General features: G+C 42.2%; 1 protein-coding gene across 1 annotated transcript in view; it reads right to left on the bottom strand.

Annotated features, from left to right (window-relative positions):
• LOC126234999 (galactosylgalactosylxylosylprotein 3-beta-glucuronosyltransferase P-like) overlaps positions 1-21,734 on the bottom strand; it is a 196,390-nt gene extending 174,656 nt beyond the window's left edge. The window contains exons 1-2 of the mRNA XM_049943736.1: positions 21,685-21,734; positions 4,739-4,994 (exon numbers count right to left, since the gene is read on the bottom strand). Coding sequence (XP_049799693.1) covers positions 4,739-4,994; positions 21,685-21,734 — 306 coding nt within the window. The remainder of the gene's footprint in view (positions 1-4,738; positions 4,995-21,684) is intronic.
• Between the last annotated feature and the right edge of the window lie 265 nt (positions 21,735-21,999).

Below are 21,999 nucleotides of genomic sequence, written 5' to 3'. Positions count from 1 at the left end.
CGTTCCCCAAATTAATGTTATAGGCCCTTTGCTGTTACTTATCTATATAAACGATTTGGGAGACAATCTTAGTAGCCGTCTTCGGTTGCTTGCAGATGACGCTGTCGTTTATCGACTAATAAAGTCATCAGAAGGTCAAAACAAACTGAAAAACGATTTAGAAAGAATATCTGAATGTGAGAAAAGTGGCAGTTGACCCTGAATAATGAAAAGTGTGAGGTCATCCACATGAGTGCTAAAAGGAACTCGTTAAACTTCGGTTACACGATAAATCAGTCTAATCTAAAATCTGTAAATTCAACAAAATACCTAGGCATTACAGTTACGAATAACTCAAATTGGAAGGAACACATAGAAAATGTTGTGGGGAGGGCTAACCAAAGACTGCGTTTTATTGGCAGGACACTTAGAAAATGTAACAGACCTACTAAGGAAACTGCCTACACTACGCTTGTCCGTCCTCTTTTAGAATACTGCTGCACGGTGTGGGACCCTTACCAGATAGGACTGACGGAGTACATCGAAAAAGTTCAAAGAAAGGCAGCACGTTTTGTATTATTGCGAAATATGGAGAGAGTGTCACAGAAATAACACAGGATTTGGGCTGGAAATCGTTATAAGAAAGGCGTTTTTCGTTGCGGCGGAAGCTTCTCACGAAATTCCAATCATCAACTTTCTCCTCCGAATGCGAAAATATTTCGTTGACACCGATCTACATAGGGAGGAATGATCACCACGAGAAAATAAGGGAAATCAGAGCTCGTACGGGAAGATATAGGTGTTCATTCTTTCCGCGCGCTATACGAGATTGGAATAATAGAGAATTGTGAAGGTGGTTCGATGAACCCTCTGCCAGGCACTTAAATGTGATTTGCAGAGTATCCATGTAGATGTAGATGTAGATGAACTCCACAGCAGAGCATCCCTACGTGCTGACATGTTGACCCAACATCGTCAATTGCGATTGCAGTGGACACCGTACCATCGAGATTTGGCCATCGATCAATGGAAACGTATCGATTCTTCAGATAAATCACATTTTTGATACACTAGGTCGACGATCGTCTCCACAAACATCAGCGCACCACGGACGCAGGCTGGTGGGAGCAGTATAGGAGGCATTGTCCTGCACTTGCATGGGACCTGTGGTAGTAATGGAAGACACTGTGATAGCTGCGAACCACCAGCATCCCTTCATGCTTAATGTCTTCACCGTCGGCGATTCATCTTTCAGCGGTATAATTGTCCGTATCTCGAAGCCAGATACGTGCTATTGTGGTTCGAGGAGCACTACAGTGAACTCATGTTGATGTCTTGGCGACAAAATTCGCCTGATGTAAATCCAATGGGACCCATCCGCGTCGCTATTGCGCGCCATCGCCGAGTATGCAAATCAGCGACGCGTTATTTACGCGAATTACATGAATGGTGCGTAGACGTCTAGTGCCGCATAGCTGCACAAACCTACCAAGAAAAGGTCGGATCCCACAGGGGAATGTTATGGGACCATTTTTTTTTCTCAATATATATAAATGACCTAGTAGATAGTATCGCGAAGTTCGATGCGGCTTTTCGCGGATGATGCTGTAGTATGCAGAGAAGTTGGAACATTAGAAAGTTGCAGCGAAATGCAGGAAAATCTGCAGGGGATAGGCACTTGGTGCAGGGAGTGGCAACTGACCCTTAACATAGACAAATTTAATGTATTGCGAATACATAGGAGGAAGGATCCTTTATTGAATGATTATATGATAGCGGAACAAACACTGGTAGCAGTTACTTCTGTAAAATATCTGTGAGTATGCCTACGGAACAATCTGAAGTGGAATGATCATATAAAATTAATTGTTGGTAAGGCGGGTGTCAGGTTGAGTTCATTGGGAGAGTCCTTAGAAAATGTAGTCCATCAACAAAGGAGGTGGCTTGCAAAACACTCGTTCGACCTATACTTGAGTATTGCTCAGCAGTGTGGGATCCGTACCAGGTCGGGTTGACAGAGGAGATAGAGAAGATCCAAAGAAGAGCGGCGCGTTTCGTCACAGGGTTACTTGGTGAGCGTGATAGCGTTACGGAGATGTTTAGCTAACTCAAGTGGCAGACTCTGCATCGCGGTGTAGCTTGCTGTCCAGGTTTCGAGAGGGTGCGTTTCTGGATGAGGTATCGAATATATTGCTTCCCCCTACTTATATCTCCAGAGGAGATCACGAAAGTAAAATTAAAGGGATTCGAGCGCGCACAGAGGCTTTCCGGCAGTTGTTCTTCCCGCGAACCATACGCGACTGGAACAGGAAAGGGAGGTAATGACAGTGGCACGTAAAGTGCCCTCTGCCACACACCGTTGGGTTGCTTGCGGGGTATAAATGTAGATGTAGATGTAGATACGAGAATCAGCGATGTATTTCGTTCCAAAGACGGACAAACAAGCTGTTAAGTAGGTGGTCATAATGATTTGGCGCATCAGTGTAGAAGTTGACAGTTCAGAGGCGTGATAGAAGTAAGACAGTTGTAAGTAGTGTACGCTGTTTGCATGCGTGGTACGAATGCCGGACATTTGGCACATCGGACATTTACCACGCCGGACATTTGCCACGTTTGCTCCTTCGCCAGGTAGCAATCCCTCAGGTAAGAGACGCCCTTCCTCGTACTTCTTCTGTCCGTTTTCAAACTGCCGACTCCACATCTTACTCGATATAACCAGTACGTAAGGGCGTAAGGGACCTTCTTCTTCGACGTCTTGGCCAAATACAGGGCCTCTTTTCCGAAATCGAAATATTTGTAACTTTTGGGAAAGGAAAACAATACCGACGATTATGTCAGTATGTAATTAGTTCTACCAAATATAAATATAGATTCCCCTGTCTGTACGTAACCTTGCTTTCACGCTTACTGATTGCGATAGAAACAGTCCATCGCCATGGGAGCAATAAGAAAAGAACGATGTAAAGGGAATGCGAATGTACGCTAATCATTTCTTTTTGATCACTGCATTTGTGGCTACTTTAATTACTACAACTGCGTGCCCAAAAGATAACAAGGAAAGAAGAAATGGGTATGTGAATGTTTGAAAAGAAGAACGACATACTCCATATTAACTTACTCTCTAAAATGCGATATCCCTTGCGGTGAAACATTAGTTAATAAAGTGCAGGGGGACAATGTTCAAAAGATGACTGAAAATACGTTCACTAAATAGAGATAAGAACATTTATGATTGACATGTCATCTAAAGTCGACGTACGTTTTTAAAATGTTAGAAATAAGGAAATGAAGTAATACAGAACGCTATGCTTGTAACGTACGTTGTTGTTCTACATTGTTTAGCTCTGGTATTTACAGGATCACAGAGAAAGCATCCTAGGTTTTGGAGGGAAAAGCCGTAATTGTAATAATCTGCACTACAACAGAAACAAGAAGCACAATTTAAGGAAAATAATGTAATGTGTGTTTCAGCTCACAAGCGACATTGAAGTAGATATTTCACGTGAATTAGTATGGGCAGAGGCTATATTCGACAACCGGAATAAGTTAATAACTGACTCCTTTTACCGACCCCCGGTCTGAGATGAAACAACTGCTGAACAGTTCAAAGAAAACTTGAGTCTCATCACAAATATGTAGCCTACTCTTACAATTATAGTTCGCAGTGACTTCAATCTATCTTCTGTATGTTGACCAAAAATACATTTTCAGACCCTATTGTAGATAGAAAACAACTTCCGTAATTGTTCTAAATGCTTTTTTTTAAGATTATTTTGAACAATTAGTTCACGAGGCGATTCAGATTGTAAATGGTTGCCGGCCATGGTGGCCGAGCGGTTCTAGGCGTTACAGTCTGGAACCGCGCGACCGCTACGGTCGCAGGTTCGAATCCTGCCTCGGGCATGCATCTGTGTGATGGCCTTAGGTTGGTTAGGTTTAAGTAGTTCTAAGTTCTAGGGGACTGATGACCTCAGAAGTTAAGTCCCATAGTGCTCAGAGCCATTTGAACCATTTTTTGTAAATGGTTACGAAAACACACTTGACCTCTTAGCCACAAATAATCCTGAGCATCACGACGGATACAGGGATTAGTGAACACACAGTCGTAGCGAGGCTCAATTCCATAACAAAGAAATTCACCAAAACTAAACGCGAAATACATCTATTTATAAAAGCAACCAAAAATTCGGTTGACGTCTATCTAAGAGACAGTCTCCAATTCTCCCAAACTGTGTAAGTGAAGACCATATGTGACTTAAGTTCAAAGAAATAGTATTAACAGCACACGAGTCATTCATACCAAATAAATTTTTAAGAGACGGAACTGATCCCGCATGGTACACAAAACACAACAGAAAGCTGCTGCAGGAGCACCGAAAAAGGCAAGTATAATTTAGACGAAAGCAAAATCTCCCATATTGGCGAAGTTTTACTGAGGCTCGAAATTTGGTGGCCAATTTCAATGCGAGGTGCATTTAATAGTTTCCACAACGAAACTCTCTCCAGAAATGTGGCGGAAAATCCAAAGAGATTCTGGTTCTATGTTAAGTAAACCAGTGGAAAGGCTCAGTAAGCGGTGAGGAGGAGGAGGAGGAGGAGGGGGAGACAAGGGACCCAACCCTTCGGTGCAGGTAAAATCGTGGCAAATGTCCGGCATGGCAAATGTCCGCACGCCTGTGGTACAGGTGCACGCACGGCCACTAGCTATCAGTCGTGTGAGCGGCCAGCCGCGGAGGCGCTGTGACCCCTGCCTGCCTACCTGCAGGGACGCCCCGCTCCATCCTGAGCAGTAGTAGGCGAGCAGCAGCAGCAGCGACAGCAGGGCGGTGGTGACCAGCCAGCAGGGGGGCAGCCGGAGGACGACCCGCGGCTGCTGGCGGTGGGGGCCGGCGGCGTCCATGGCGGCGACTGCCACTGCGCTGCCCACAGCCACACGCGCCGCGCCGGCGCGACTCCCTGCCTCCTTATCACATGCCGCGCCGCGCGTGTATCTGCACAGCGACGTCTGCGCACATCTGTTATAAAAATAAGAAAAACAGCGTAGTTGCGATTAGATCTCAAGCACCGAGCGTTCCGTATAAACATGACCATTTACATGAGTAGTTCATCCATCTCGGGAATCTAAAAGGTGTTACAAAAAGGTACGGCCAAACTTTAAGGAAACATTCCTCACACACAAATAAAGAAAAGATGTTACGTGGACATGTGTCCGGAAACGCTTAATTTCCATGTTAGAGCTCATTTTAGTTTCGTCAGTATGTACTGTACTTCCTCGATTCACCGCCAGTTGGCCCAATTGAAGGAAGGTAATGTTGACTTCGGTGCTTGTATTGACATGCGACTCATTGCTCTACAGTACTAGCATCAAGCACATCAGTACGTAGCATCAACAGGTTAGTGTTCATCACGAACGTGGTTTTGCAGTCAGTGCAATGTATACAAATGCGGAGTTGGCAGATGCCCATTTGATGTATGGATTAGCACGGGGCAATAGCGGTGGCGCGGTACGTTTGTATCGAGACAGATTTCCAGAACGAAGGTGTCCCGACAGGAAGACGTTCGAAGCAATTGATCAGCGTCTTAGGGAGCACGGAACATTTCAGCCTATGACTCGTGACTGGGGAAGACCTAGAACGACGAGGACACCTGCAATGGACGAGGCAATTCTTCGTGCAGTTGACGACAACCCGAATGTCAGTGTCAGAGAAGTTGCTGCTGTACAAGGTAACGTTGACCACGTCACTGTATGGAGAGTGCTACGGGAGAACCAGTTGTTTCTGTACCGTGTACAGCGTGTGCAGGAACTATCAGCAGCTGATTGGCCTCCACGGGTACACTTCTGCGAATGGTTCATCCAACAGTGTGTCAATCCTCATTTCAGTGCAAATGTTCTCTTTACGGATGAGGCTTCATTCCAACGTGATCAAATTGTAAATTTTCACAATCAACATGTCTGGGCTGACGAGAATCCGCACGCAATTGTGCAATCACGTCATCAACACAGATTTTCTGTGAACGTTTGGGCAGGCATTGTTGGTGATGTGTTGATTGGGCCCCATGTTCTTCCACCTACACTCAATGGAGCACGTTATCATGATTTCATACGGGATACTCTACCTGTGCTGCTAGAACATGTGCCTTTACAAGTACGACACAACATGTGGTTCATGCACGATGGAACTCCTGCACATTTCAGTCGAAGTGTTCGTACGCTTCTCAACAACAGATTCGGTGACTGATGGATTGGTAGAGGCGGACCAATTCCATGGCCTCCACGCTCTCCTGACCTCAACCCTCTTGACTTTCATTTATGGGGGAATTTGAAAGCTCTTGTCTATGCAACCCCAGTACCAAATGTAGAGACTCTTCGTGCTCGTATTGTGGACGGCTGTGATACAATACGCCATTCTCCAGGGCTGCATTAGCGCATCAGGGATTCCATGCGACGGAGGGTGGATGCATGTATCCTCGCTAACGGAGGACATTTTGAACATTTCCTGTAACAAAGTTTTTGAAGTCACGCTGGTACGTTCTGTTGCTGTGTGTTTCCATTCCATGATTAATGTGATTTGAAGAGAAGTAATAAAATGAGCTCTAACATGGAAAGTAAGCGTTTCCAGACACATGTCCACATAACATATTTTCTTTCTTTGTGTGTGAGGAATGTTTCCTGAAAGTTTGGGCGTACCTTTTTGTAATACCCTGTATCATTTCATCCACTTTTGCCTGCTGTCGATATCCACACTGGCAAGGTATTAAAATATGTGACGTAAATGTTTCGACCATAAATATAATAGACTGGCCCTGACGTCATTTTCGTGGCTCCAACATCTCTGGGCCAAAGTCATGTGAATGTTGGCAAAACATGGTTGTTTCGTGTTGCGCTTATGGCTGTACTCAGCGTTTTGTCGGAGGAAATGGCATTACATTTCACGTCTAAGTGTTTCTATGATATTGCAAAAAAATGGTTCAAATGGCTCTGAGCACTATGGGACTTAACATCTATGGTCATCAGTCCCCTAGAACTTAGAACTACTTAAACCTAACTAACCTAAGTACAGCACACAACACCCAGTCATAACGAGGCAGAGAAAATCCCTGACCCCGCCGGGAATCGAACCCGGGAACCCGGGCGTCGGAAGCGAGAACGCAACCGCACGCCCACGAGCTGCGGACATGATAGTGCAGATGCGTTTATTGAAATCTGCTGAAGTGACTTTTATATGTTTTTTTTACACTTGAAATAGAATATCACGTAAATAAAAGTGTTGAAAGTGATGCCTGTAAAGTCAGACTCATCTGTGATAATTCGGTTACAGAAGTAAGTATAACTGTTTCTCGTTCTTACTCATAGATTCCCTAAGGATGAAAACCGAAGGCAGCTTTGGATACAGGCCCTGAAACGGAAAAACTTTAAGCCATCTGCACATACGTGCCTTTTTGTATATACAAGTGAGATTATAATAAGGTAAGAGCACCTATAGTCGACACATGAAGAGAATTTTTTTCTACCTTCTAATACTATTAAATAAATGTAGGCTCCAAAATTATTTTCGGAAACTTCGAAGTCTCACCTTTCATGTAAAATATCATTTTTTAAACTGATAGTTTAAACTTTTGTAAAAATGGTAGGAACTGAACGTTTGAAGTGCACCTAAAATTGATAGTCTAAAATGGACCTGCTCCTAAAGTCGACAATTTTGGCACCTATAGTTGACATAATTCCCATATCCCGTTTTCTTTTATAAGTGACTAGAGCTCAAAACGCGGCGAATCCAGTGTTTAAAGTTTTGACACGAGCCCACTCTCACTGTTTAAAAGAATTTTAACGACATTTTACTTTAATTGATACTTTGTAGCAATTTCGTCCCGCTGCCCACCAGAGGGGCGTTCGATGTATTTGTTAGATTTTATAAATTGTTCTGTCAACAAATCCAGGTCAAATGTAGTTCTGACATAATTTTTCGCAAATAAAGTAATTTTTGTTGGAAGCGTTTGGCAGTCAATTGAGAAATGTGGGTAAAATACGATATAAGCATAGGATGGCAGACCGCTGATTTGAAATCCCGTCACGTTTTGCCAACAGTCAAGTGGTTTATGTTGGAGCCACACCATAGCTTTTGCACAGCAAGGCCAGTCTACTAGTATCTATGGTTGAAGCGTAAATGGCCGTATCTTTTGACTGCATTGACTTAGACGCCTAAATATTTTACACTGCAAGGAACTGTGAACCTTGCAAAAGAAAGTCACCGTCATACCCCTCCAGATTTAGTGGTAAGAGAACCCAGTGCACAGTCCGTCAAAAACTGAACGCAGATCAAGCATGAAAACAAGAAGAAAGTGTACTGGACCATGAAAAAAATGCAAAGTAGGAACAGTCAATGGCCCATGAAGAAGACGTGCCACTCAGAGCAACGTGCAAAAACGATGGCGTCGTGGATAAGTGGTTACATTGTTGGATTGCAATGAAGGCCAGCTGTGTTCAAAGCTTTCTTACGCCAATTCCATTTCCGTTGTTCGCCTTATTCAAATTTGTGTCTGTGTCGTGGTGTAACATTCGTTTGCAACAGCGAGGTTTCAGGTAAGGACCTATAACGGCAGTTGATTCTGCACAACTACTCGTTTAGCAGCCGAAAGGAAGTGGCTTTCGAATGGGAACTGCAAATGTTTGACGATAAGGCGATAAGTCAACAGAATCCTCCACCAGGAAACACGTCTGCTGCGTCATACACGGTCTTGGTGACAGTACCTGTGTCATATGACAGGAATCTCTTATCGACGCACCTAATTTTTATGACCGGTAAGTGAGTGAGATATGCCTCGTTGCCCGATTTAGGTGTTCATATTATGAATGTGAATGTGATCACTTCGAAATAAACGACGAAAACATAACAGTTTGTCACAGAAGCTGCAGCAAATGAACGCAACATTGTCACAGTCACACAGTTTTTTCTGTGCTCTGTCAAAACATACGAGGGTTGGAACTTTAATAGTGGCAACTATTTATTTACAGCTTGTACAAAATAGATACGTGTTTCAAAGTTTTACTGACCTTCAAAGTAGTCACCAGCATTGTGTACAACCCGTTGCCAGCGATGTGGAAGTCGCAGGATATTCTTAGAAGGGTCAGTTGTGTTGACAGTTCGAGTGGCGCGATCTATTGCCCGACGAATTTGTAGCAGTTCTGAAGCGAATGCCGTGAAGTGTTTCCTTCAGTTTAGAAATCGAGTTGAACTTACGAGGGCTTAAGTCAGGGGAGTGCAGTAGGTGGTACAGCACTTAGCAGCCCCATCAGTCAAACAAATCAGTAACAGCTTGCACTATACGTGCTTGAGGATTGTCCTGCAAAATGATGGTCAGGTCCCGCAGAAAGTGTCATCTCTTCTGTCTCGAAGCTGGTTGTAGGTTGTTTTCCAAACATTAACTGCACAGAGACAGAATTGATGACACTTTCTGCAGGACCTGACTATCATTTTGCAGGACAATGCTCAAGCAAGTACAGTGCAAGCTGTTACTGATTTGTTTGACTGAAGGGCTGCTAAGTGCTATACCACCTACTTAACTCCTCTGACTAAAGCCCTCGTGAATTCAAGTCGATTTCTAAACTGAAGGAAACAGTTCACGGCATTCGCTTCAGAACTGCTACAAATTCGTTGAGCAATAGACCGCGCCGCTCGAACTGTTAACACAACTGTCACTGCTAAGAGTATCCTACGACTTCCACATCGTTGGCAACGGGTTATACACAATGCTGGTGTTTACTTTGAAGATCAGTAAAACTTTGAAACGCGTATCTATTTTGTACGAGCTGTAAATAAATAGTTGCCACTATTAATGTTCCAACCTTAGTATGTTTTTAACGTTTTTGAAGTTACTTTCCGTTTTGGAAGTCTTGACTCCTGAATTCCTTTGTTTTAACGTAGTTCACACCCGTTTGTTGTTTTCATATCTGTGAGACATCTATGTAGTATCTCTTTTCATTACATTTATCTGCCACGGTAACCTATTCTTACCACTTCACAGCTCCCTCGTGCCATTTTTTTTTTCGTCAAAATGATGGACTTTCTGCCCGATCACTGAAATGTTTGCTCCCTTTCTGTAGTCTTGACGATTTTCATAGTATACAATGGTTGTAGAATGACTTGTATTCTATAACCAATGTATACTATGACAATTGTCAAGACTACAGAAAGGGAGCAAACATTTCAGTGACCGATCGGAAGTTGACGACCTCTCAACTGCTTCAAAGTCTTCCTCCAGTCAACCTGGTGCGAATCGAGAGATACTCAACAATGCGTCGCTCTATGGTCGGACATGCGGTGACCTTTACGGATGAACCATACTTCCCAAAAATTCCCCAGATTTACCGAAGTCGAACATCCACCTTACCTACCACAATCTTCACATGCTCGTTCAACTTCATATCGCTTTTCAACGTTACGCCCGTATATTTAAACGACGTGACTGTGTCAAGCAGGACACTACTAATGCTGTATGCGAACGTTACAGGGATGTTCGTCCCACTAATGCTCATTGACTTACATTTTTCTACATTTACAGCTATCTACCGTTTGTATCATCAACAAGATAATTTTTACAGGTCAGCCACTCAAGTTCGACACCTTTGTGCACACCACAGTATAGCCAGCAAACAAGCTCAGATTGCTGCCCACCCTGGTAGCGATATCATTTATGTATATAATCACTAACAGCGGCCTGCCGGAGTGGCCGAGGGTTCTAGGCGCTACAGTCTAGTGACACGTACTTTTTTTTATTTGTTTATTTGTTTATTCGTTTACTTATTTTTGAGTCATCAGTCTTCTGATTTTTTTGATGCTGCCCGCCACGAGCTCTTCCCCTGTGCCAATCTTTTCGTCTCGGAGTAGCAACTGCACCCTACGTCCTCAATTTTGTGCTGGATGTATCCCAATCTCTGTCTTCCTCTGCAGTTTTTACACTGTACTGGTCCCTCTAGTATTTCGTGATGTCTTAACAAATATCCTTCTTCTTTTCAATGTTTTCCATACATTCCTTTCCTCGCTGATTCTGCGGAGAACCTTCTCATTCCTTACCTTATCAGTCTATCTAGTTTTCAACATGCTTCTGTAGCACCACACCTCAGATGCTTCTGTTCTATTCCCATCTGGTTTTCCCACAGGCCATGGCTCACTGCCATACAATGCTGTTCTCCAAATGTACTTTCTCTGAAATTTCTTCCTCAACTTAAGACCTAAGTTTGGTTCTAACAGACTTCTCTTGCCCTGGAATTCCCTTTTCGCCAGTGCTAGTCTACTTTTTATGTTCTCCTTGCTCCGTCCGTCATAGGTAGCAGAATTCCATAACTTCGCCTACCTCGTGATCACTAATCCTCTTGTTAAGTTTCTCGGTGTTCCATTTTCCGTTACTTCTCATTTCTTTCGTCCTCCTTCGATTTATTCTCAATCCGTATTCTGTACTCATTAGACTGTTCATCATGTCCTGTAATTATTCTTCATTTTCACTGAGGATAGCAATGCCATCAGCGAATCTTATCACTGATATTCTTTCACCTTGAATTTTAATCCCATTCTTGAACCTTTTTTTTTTATTTCCGACGTGTAGACTGAACAGTAGGGGAGAAAGACTACGTCCCTGTCTTATGCCCTTTTTAATTCGTACACTTCGTTGTTTGTCTTTCATTCTTATTGTTCCCTCTTGGTTCTTGTACATATGTATATTACCAGTCTATCCCTATAGCTTACCCCTGTTTTCCTCAGAATTTTGAACATCTTGCACCATTTTACTTTGTCGAACTCTTTCTTGAGGGCGAGAAATCCTATGAACGTGCCTTGATTTTTGTGTAGTCGTGCTTCCATTATCAACCACAACGTCAGAACTGCCCCTCTGGTGCCTTCGCCTTTCCTAAAATCAAACTGATCGTGATCTAACATATACTCAGTTCCCTTTCCTATTCTTCTGTATACTATTCTTGTGAGCATCTTGGATTCAAGAGCACTTAAGCTGACTGTTTGATAGTTCTTGCAGTCGTCGGAATTGTGTGGAATATGTTGTCCCGAAAGCCTGATGGTACAATGCCAATCTCACACATTTTACACACCAACGTGAATAATCGTTTTGCTGCCACTCCCCCCCCCCCCCCAATGATTTTACAAATTCTGATCGAATGTTATCCGTTCCTTCTGCCTGATTTAATCTCAAGTTTTGCAAATCTCTTCCAGATTTCGATTCCAGCACTGGATCCCAAACTCTTCCCTGTCGATTCCTGTTTGTCCTTCTATCACGTCATCAGACAACTCCTCCCACTCACACAGGTCCTCAGTGAACTCCTTCCATCTATACGCCCTCCCCTCTGCATTTAACAGTGGAATTCGCATTACAATCGTAATGTTACCGCCCTTGCTTTAAATGTAACCGAAGGTTGGTTGGACTTTTCCATATGCTGAGTCAGTGTTTTCGACAATCATTTCTTTTTCAATTTCTTCACATTTTTCGTGTACCCATTTCGCCTTAGCTTCCGTGCACTTCTTATTTATTTCATTCCTAAGTGAGTTGTATTCGTGTATCCCTGAATTTCCCTGAACAGTTTTGTACCACCTTCTTTCATCGATCAGCTGAAGTATTTCTTCTGTTACCCTTGGTTTCTTCGCCGCTACCATCCTTGTACGTTTTTCTTTCCGTCTTCCGTCATTGCCCTTTTTAGAGATGCCATTCCTCTTCCAACGAGCAGCGTGCTGAGCTATTCACTACCGTAGGATCTATGGCCTCAGGGAACTTCTAGCGTGTCTCTTCATTCTTTAGTACTTCCGTATCGCCGCGTGGGGTAGCCGTGCGGTCTAAAGCATCTTGTCACTGTTCGCGCGGCTGCCCCCGTCGGAGGTTCGAGTCCTCCCTCTGGCATGGGTGTGTGTGTTGTCCTTTGCTCAAATGGTTCAAATGGTTCTAAGTACCATGGGATTTAACATCTGAGGTCGTCAGTCCCCTAGAACTTAGAACTACTTAAACCTAACTAACCTAAGTACATAACACACATTCATGCCCGAAGCAGGATTCGAACCTGCGATCGTGACGGTCGCGCGCTCCATGACTGAAGCGCCTAGAACCGCTCGGCCACAATGGCCGGCTCGTTGCCCTTAGCGTAAGTTAGTTTAAGTTAGAGTAAGTGGTGTGTAAGCCTAGGGACCGATGACATCAGCAGTCTGGTCCCATCGTCCTTACGACAAATTTCCAATTTTCCGTATCCCACTTGTTTGTTCATCGATTCTTCCTCGCAAGTTTCTTGAACGACGCTCTAAACGGAAGAGGCTGCTCACTAAATTCCGAAATCCGATCTTCACCGAGGATGTAGAGCATATATTATTACCACCGGCTTTCAAATCGCGCAATGATTATCATTCAACGATGAGGAAAATTAGAGCGCGTACTGAGGCGTTCAGACAGTCGTTTCTCCCTCGCGCGATCCGCGAGTGGAACAGACGGGGGGAAATATGACTTTGGCGCGAATAGTGAGCTCCGCCACACACCGCTTGCTGGCTAGCGGAGTATATATATGTAGATATGTAGAAGTACAGCCTACTCTTCATCATTATTAAATTATGATCTGAGTCTATATCTGCTCCTGGATATGCCTTACAGTCCCGTACCTGATTTCGGAATCTCTGTCTGACCATGATGTAATCTAACTGAAACCTTCCCGTGCATTCCGGCCTTTTACAAGTATACCTCCTCCTCTCGTGATTCTTGAACAGAGTATTCGCTATTACTTGCTGGAATTTATTACAGAACTCAATTACCCTTTCTCCTATCTCATTCCTTGTCCCAAGCCCATATTCTCCCGTAACCGTTTCTTCTGCTCCTTCCGCTGCAACAGCATTCCAGTACCCCACGAATATTAGATTTTCATCTTCCTTTATGTACTGACTTACGCGTTGAATATCTTCATATACTTTCTCTATGTCTTCGTCTTCTGCAAGCGACGTCGGCATGTAAATATGAGCTATTGTTGTTGGTGTTGGTTCGCTATCGATCCTGAGAAGAGCAACTCCATCACTGATCTGTTCACAGTAAGTTACTTTCGGCACTATCTTCCTGTTCATAACGAATACTACTCCTGTTGTACCAGTTTGCTGTTGCTATTGATATTACTCTACAGTCATCTGCCCATAAATCCTTGTCTTCTTCTAATTTCACTTCACTAACCCCTACTATATCTAGATTGAGCCTTTGCATTTTCCTTTTCAGACGTTCTTGTTTCCATACTACATTCAAGCTTCTGACATTCCGCGCCCCGTCTCGTAGAACGTTATCCTTTCATTAATTATTCAATTTTTTTTCTCGCGGTCACTTCTCCCTTGACAGTCCCCCCACGGAAATCCAAGTGATGGACTAGCCCAGAATCTTTTGCCAATGGAGGAATCACCGCTACACTTTTTCAATTACAGGCTATATACCCCGTGGATTCTTTAATGCAGTGGTTTCCCTTCTGCATCCTCATGTCGTTGATCATTGCTGATTCTTCCGCCTTTAGGGGCAGTGTCCCACCCCAAGAGCAAGAGAGTGTCCTGAGCATCTATTCGCTTCTCCGCCCTCTTTGGCAAGGCCGTTGCCAGAATGAGGGTAAAATCCAATGCCGCAAGTCTTCGGTTACCACTGCTGATGATTTTTATTCAGAATTTGAGCTAACCCGGGACCAAAGAGGTTTTCATTACTAATCAAAGACGCTACCTCTGGACAGGTTTTTAGAATCGCAGAAAGGAATGCGGTCTACAGACCGTCATGTAACGTTACACGTAGTTAAGGGAGCTAAAAGGCCGCCCAGAACTGCTACGAGATGAGGTGTATTTGATGTAAGTCTGAGCGCTAGCGGACCTGTGGCTCAGGGCGCACCACCGCTGCAACTCCAGGCGAGACAGAAGCGTCAGCAAAGGATCGAACGTCCCAGTACTGGGAATTTTGGCGACGGACTGTCGCCTAGAAGGACAGACGATGCTCCATGCATGGGTGAGGAGCGCTAGCAATAGTTGGACGTGGGGAAGGTAGCCACGGAACTTCAAGAAAGAAGGTATGTTGTTTCGGGATACAGTTGCAACCGCTGCAACCACGCGCATGCGTTTGACGCAGTCATTCTCCCAGTTACCGTTGTTTGTGACTGGGTGAAAGCTGTTCGAGTTGCAGCCAATGGACGGTTGCAACTAGTTTCTACCGATCAGAGGAAATTATTCAGACTAGCTCCAAAGCCTTTAATAAGCCTGCCCCAAAGAGATCAGGGCGTGCATGTGCAGAGCTTTCTCTGTTCAGTCTCGTCGCATTCTCGTTGAAGATAAGAAGTTCAATGATAGCCTTTTAAAGGAACTGTACAAATGACACGAGCACATTAAGTTGGGTCACTTTAGAGGGGAGCTGGCATAGGTGGAAATTAACATACTGTACTCTTACACATATATTAATGAAATTAACTGTATACCAGATTCAGATTCTTAACCAGTGAATACAATGCCGCCACTCCCTACTGATTATACCAACGATAATCTTTCTTCAAATGAAATAATTTGTGGCATTTGTAAAGTTTGGGCGTTTACTACCTTGTTGATTATTAACGTTGTATAAGGGGGTTGTTTGTTTTGTTGCCCCAGAAGATAATTAGACGAAATATTTGTCAGGATTTGCAAGAGGTGGATCCTTGAGGTACGGCAATACGCGAACACCGAGAAGTAAGTTTAAACAGTTTTGTTAACAAAGACTGATTATAAAACACGCACACTATGCGCACCCATCATCACTGTGTCTGACATCCTAATTACGGTCGTATCGAAAGGCTCCATGGTGAGCTAAGAAAAGAGGCATATTCTCACCCGAGGCCATGCTAGTTAATACGGCGCGCTGCGGACGGCGGCCATTGGCTTACTCCCTGTGTCGCACTGCGGTTGGACGCACGTCTACTGACCAAGCAAATTGTCAGCATTCCAGACAGGTTGGCTGGCGGCAACCTGTAAACCCTTACTTCACTCCCCCCAGAGAAAAAGAGCAACCATACGTGACTCAAAACGACCTCCTGGGCGTTATGAATCTATTTCGCCATTTGTGGCATCAGAAGGCATTGGAGCATGTATTTCATTTGCAGACACAGTAACATTTGGTACAGAGAAGCGTGCCCTCAGGATGACAATTTCATACATGACAAATGCTGCTGACAAAAGACAAATTAATAAAAGCAATAAAAACACAATATTGACAATCAAGTATGCATTAACATTACTGGATGAATCGAAGGACTTAATTCTATTTCCTGCTTCAATGAAGTTTAACTCATTATTGGAAGAAATCAGATTTTCATGGATATCCTTAAGTAAATTGTTGTCTTCAGAAAAACTTGATAAGGAATGGTTTCCATATGTTAATACGTATGAATCACTGTAATAAACAGATAACATTCTGGTTAATGGCAAATGAGCTGTTGCATGAAATGTAGTTGGTAACACACTAGGTATATCAAATAGTCCACATGATAACAATGTGTGGTATTCAAGATTTATCCACTATTATTCAATTTTACTGTACAGGGTAGCTCAGGTGTAACATATTTTTTACATGTAAATGTGACATCAAGGGTGGAGTTAAATGAGAAAATCATACCTTCAAAACATCGTTTAAGCAATGGATGATAAAGATGCACTAAAATTCTAAGGCAATCATCTCTTGGGAGATGATTCATAAACAATTGTTTCTCACAGCTGTTGAAAGGTGGCTACATTGAGCCACAGCGCCAGAGATCGCTAGAGAGCATTGTTCCGCCGTCTCCACTGGCAGTGATTATTGAGATGTCGTGTGGGCAGTGCTTGTCGAGGACTCGTAGTAGTCAGTTCGTGTTCAGATGTGCTAGTAGGGAGTGCTTGCTGAGATGTGATACTGAAAAGCTCTTGTTGAGATGTGGTAATAGCGAGTCGGTGTGGAGATATATTGTAATGATTAGAGTGATTTTGGTCAATATATGAAGGTAACGAAACTTGATTTATTTTTCATTATTTCCATGTTTTAAATAATGCGTCATTACAGGTTCAGTCAACAAAGCATCTGGCTTGTGTTCTTGTATTAGAGTGTAATTATGGTTTTCTTGAGTAATTATGGTATTTCTATTTTCTTTAATTAATTCAGTGTAAATGATATTTAAAATTTCTTGTGTTGTTGAAGAAGAACCGTGCCAGATGCGTACGTTGAGTCATACTTCCACACACAGAACAGTTACACTTGTGCTTTGGTTTCGTAGGTTTTATAGTTGCTGGGGACTTAATTAATTAATTGTGTTAATGAAAATTTCCATTTCATTCTTTGTTATTGTTCTATGCAGTCAGATAGCGTAATAATACTAGTCAGGGCCAACCGTTACGAGACTTCGTAACCGAACAGACAGTTACTGAAACAAAAAATTAAAATTATTTGCATTCAATTATAATTAAGCCCCCATGCACTGTGCTCTCTACTATCCAAGAATCCTGCCTATTCAGGGCAAATTAACTTATGACTACGTTTACACATATGCAAGTCATTTTTAATTAGGGACACAAAATATCTTTCATCCTTGCTGATCAGTAGATAATCATTCAGTACGTACTTTACATGAATACCTACCTGTCTCAATTTCACAGGGTAAGTATAAATCTTATACAATTCAAAATTATGCTTTGATCTAGCTATGGATGTAGAAACAATAACAGTTAATTCACCTTCAATCATTAAAGAGTGTGTGGTGGTTATCTTGTAGTAATCATATAAACTGTAAGAGTTAACAGGGTAAATCATAGAATAGGTTGTATCTAGCTTTGTCTCAATTGATAGTAGGATCTGTAAAAATTGCTCTGGATGTAGTAGTACACTGCTCAAACAGTCATTTGAACTACTTTCTAAGGCTGTTCTTAAGTTAAGGGCATCAATTCTAGCATTTGATAAACTATCAGTAATCCTTAACAAAAGAGTGTTTAAATCCCAGTGTGCACTCACACTCCATGGAATAGTTCTTGGATATTTGCGTTAGTTTCATTACGAATTACGTGTAAATGAGAGATAAATTGCTTTACAATCTGTTCAATCAAAACTTTGTGGTTAGTAATGGTTCTTTGCATATTCTGTAATACGATAATTTCATTAGAGAGGTTAGTTGAATCTGTACTGGACTGTTGTTCGAGAGCTAATATTTTGCGTTTAACCTACAGTAGATCTCGACTAGTTAAAGTACCAAATACAGTACAAAGGATACTCTCTCCAAAATCAAACCAGGCACATTTAAGCCTAATTAAATTTTTATGTGGCAAAACCTTTAAAAACGGTAAATCTCTTGTTCATAATTATCAAATGTAGACTCTACCTGCATTTTGGCTGTGATCCAGCTATTATACCAAGATGTAACCATTTCCAAAATTGTATCATTACCCTTAACAGAACGAATTAGATCAATTTGCTTGTTGACTGAACTGTTGCTGAAGTTCACTCAAATTGTACTTGAGGAAAAGTTTTGCATTACTTGTTGAAATTACCATGTCTGATCGTGGTTCAAACAAAACACCTGTACTCTGTGGTACTACAGAATTAGCATAATACACTATCATAGCAAACACTATAACAAAAATGAACATGGTTAATTACTTCTAAATACTAGAGTTAACAATGAACATAAAATAAATCAGTTGCTTGCGGTAACCCGTGGAATAAAAGGTTTAGTTTCACTTGTGCACTCGTATAATAGCTTCAATACTAATTTTTTACAACACATTCACATAAGCACATGACTGAAATAAACACATGCATTGCACTCTCACACACAACACACGTTTACGCAGGAGGTAGGGGTGTCTGGAACAGGATCACTCGGAATGTGGCGATGCCTCAGCCTCGAAAGCTCGACTGCGACCTCGCAATTCTCGCTTCCTGGGTTTGAAAACAGCAGGTCTGCCTCTCGGTCGGTCCTCATCGTCTTGCAATGCTACAGGGAACCTACCCAGAAATGGCTTTACACGATTGACATGAACGACAATCGAACGAAAGGCCGGTTGGAGCTTAAGAGTGACTGGTGACAACACCTCCAAGATTGGATATGGCCCTTTCCAAAACTTCTTAAACTTTTTGACTTGACTCTTCTTTAACACCACATTGCTCAGATACACAAGATCTCCAACTCGATACTGTGGCACTGCTGCTTGGCGGTCGTGTTGTCTTGTTTGCTGAAGAAAGGATTGATTATTTCGCTGTTTCACTCCCCTCCATGCTTCCTTTAGCTTGCGTGCTAGATCCCTTACGTGTACATTGCTGACTCCAGCAGTCGATCGTGCAAAGTCCAAGGGTGAATGCATTCTTCTTCCATAGACGATTTAATATTGACTTAGGCCAGTTGAGCTGTGCTTTTTGGCATTATAACAACTTACCAAGTACGGTAAACAGACATCCCAACTGTCGTGTTTGCTGCTCACATAATGGCTAACCATTTTAATAATTGTTCTGTGGACTCGCTCGACTCTTCCATTTTCTTCATGGTGTGTTGGTGTAGTCCTTAACTGAGTTATTTGCATGAGCCTGCAGGTCTTTTTAGGTAATTCACTCATAAAATTCGTTCCTTATCACTAATTATACTTACTGATGATCCAAACTTAAGAATACATTCTTTTACGCAAACTTTAGCTATAGTCTCAGCTCTCTGATCAGGTATTGGTATCATGAGAAGGCATCTAGAGAAATGATCTGACGTTGTCAATATGTATTTGTTTCCATCTTTAGTCTTAGGCAACGGTTCTACGACATCTAGTCCTACTCGTTCAAATGGTTCACTTGTCTCTGGCAGTTCTTGCAATGGTGCTCTACTTTTTCCTACATTATTCCATCTGTTACAGGAATCACATTGTGAAACAAACTCGAAAACATCAACTTTGCAGCTCGGCCACCAAAATATTTGAGCTGTTTTAATGTTTGTTGCTTTGTTACCACAATGTCTTAATAATAAAGAATCGTGTTGTTCTCGCATGATTTGTTCTTTCATGCTTTCTTAAATAATAGGCGGATTCCTTTACTAGTGATTTTGTACAATAATCCATCTATTTCGACAAAAAGTTGATCATTTCTCCATAATTGTGGATCTTCTTCTTGAGCTGCCTTTTCCTCTTCTTCTCGCCTTATTGTAACACAAACGTTGACTTTTCGACTCATCGCATCAGTATTCACATGTTGTTTACCAGGTCGGTGAATAACCTTAAATTGGTACTTACTCAGTCTTAATGCCCATCTTGTTAATCTGGAACTTGGATTCTTTAAGTTCAATAAGCACTTAAGTGTGGCATGATCAGTAATAACTGTAAATTCTCTTCCTGTTAAGAAACATCTGTTATGTGTTATACCAAAAACCAAAGCACAAAGCTCCTTCCCACTAGTAGTATAAATACATTCTGCTTTGTTTAATTGTCTGGAAGCAAATGAGATTGGATGTTCATGACCATCAACTTCTTGAGACAAGATTTCACCTATGGCAAAATTGGGTGCATCTGTCGAAAGAATAAAAGGTTTACTGAAATCTGGATAGGCTAACACTGGGGCTGTGGCTAGAGCAGTTTTGTGTTCTTCCATTGCCTTTTTGCACATTGATGACCAATTAAATGTGGCTTCTTTTTTCTGTAGCTGTGTCATTGGACGTGCTATATTCGCATAACCGGTTATAAATCGTCTGTAGAAATTTGAAAATACCAAGATCGATGGTACTTCTTTCAAATTCTGTGGTTCAGGAAAATTCTTTACATCTTCAATGAATTTTCGATTAGGTCGAACATTTTCATTGACCAAGATAGTTAACTTTACTTTGTGCAAAATGACGTTTATCTATTAATAAAGAGAGGTTTGCGCTTCTTATACGCTCAAAAACAGCTTGTAGTCTCTCAGTACACTGCTTCATATTCTCACCAAAGCTTATTACATCATCAAGGTAAACAAGTGCTTGTGTTGGGGGAGCCCTCGTAAAACTAAATCCATCAGGCGTTGAAATGTAGCTGGAGCATTACGAAGTCCAAATGGCATATGAAGATACTTGTATCCTCCTGCTGCTGTTACAAATGAAGGTTTTGCTTGATCATCTGGATGCACTGTTAACTGGTGATAACCACTTGTTAAATCACATACTGAAAAAATTCGACATCTGCCCAAGTAATCCAAGGTTTCCACTAAATTTGGTAAGGGATAAATGTTGGGTGTGGTCACAGCATTCAGAGATCGGTAATCAACACAAAAACGGGACTGTGGTTCTCCAGAAAAAGATTTCTTCTTTACAATTACAACAGGCGAACACCACGGTGGGTCTGAAAGATCTCTTGAATTTATAATTCCAGCTTCTAATTGTTCCTTAACGATGTCTTCTACCAACTCTCTTTGACTGAATGGTATTCGGTGAGGTTTCGGTGTGATTGGGGCTTCATTCCCTATATGAATACAATGCTGAATTAAATGAGTGACAGGTAAATTTGCACGTTCTCGGAATGAATCTATATACTCCAACAAAACAGGCGCTAAAACCTTCTGTTCATCAGCTGTCAAATGTTATATCTTCTTCCAAATCTTGCACTTCAGTTCATTATTAACTTCGTCTCCTCATTGCAGTTTTGCAGTACTGTTAAAAAAATCTGTGTTTATAACTGCAGCATTTGTTATCTCATCTGAATTCTGTATTACGCTAATTTTACTTACGCTCGACACTTCAGCAACTTTCGTTCCTCGTGGCAAAACAACATCCTCATTGCTCATATTCGTTATTGTAACCGGGACTTTTGCGACATTCTGTCTCACCATTGTAGTGACACCTACGCTTCTAGCAACATAACAATGCATTGTATCCAGGAACTCACTTTTCTCGGATCGCTCAATTAATAACAAAGTTCCTTCCTTGCATCGGGTTGACTTGACTTCAATGTAGATTGTCTTTCCTGCTCCCTTGGGAATTTGCTGAGGCTGATCGACTCGTACGGTTTGAACTGATGCATCGTTTGGACGGTCCATTCCCAC

This window comes from Schistocerca nitens, chromosome 2 (genome assembly GCF_023898315.1).
Source record: "Schistocerca nitens isolate TAMUIC-IGC-003100 chromosome 2, iqSchNite1.1, whole genome shotgun sequence".
Classification (NCBI taxonomy): Eukaryota; Metazoa; Arthropoda; class Insecta; order Orthoptera; family Acrididae; genus Schistocerca; species Schistocerca nitens.
The sequence above is the reverse complement of the archived record's forward strand: the minus strand, read 5'-3'. Positions and strand labels throughout refer to the sequence as shown.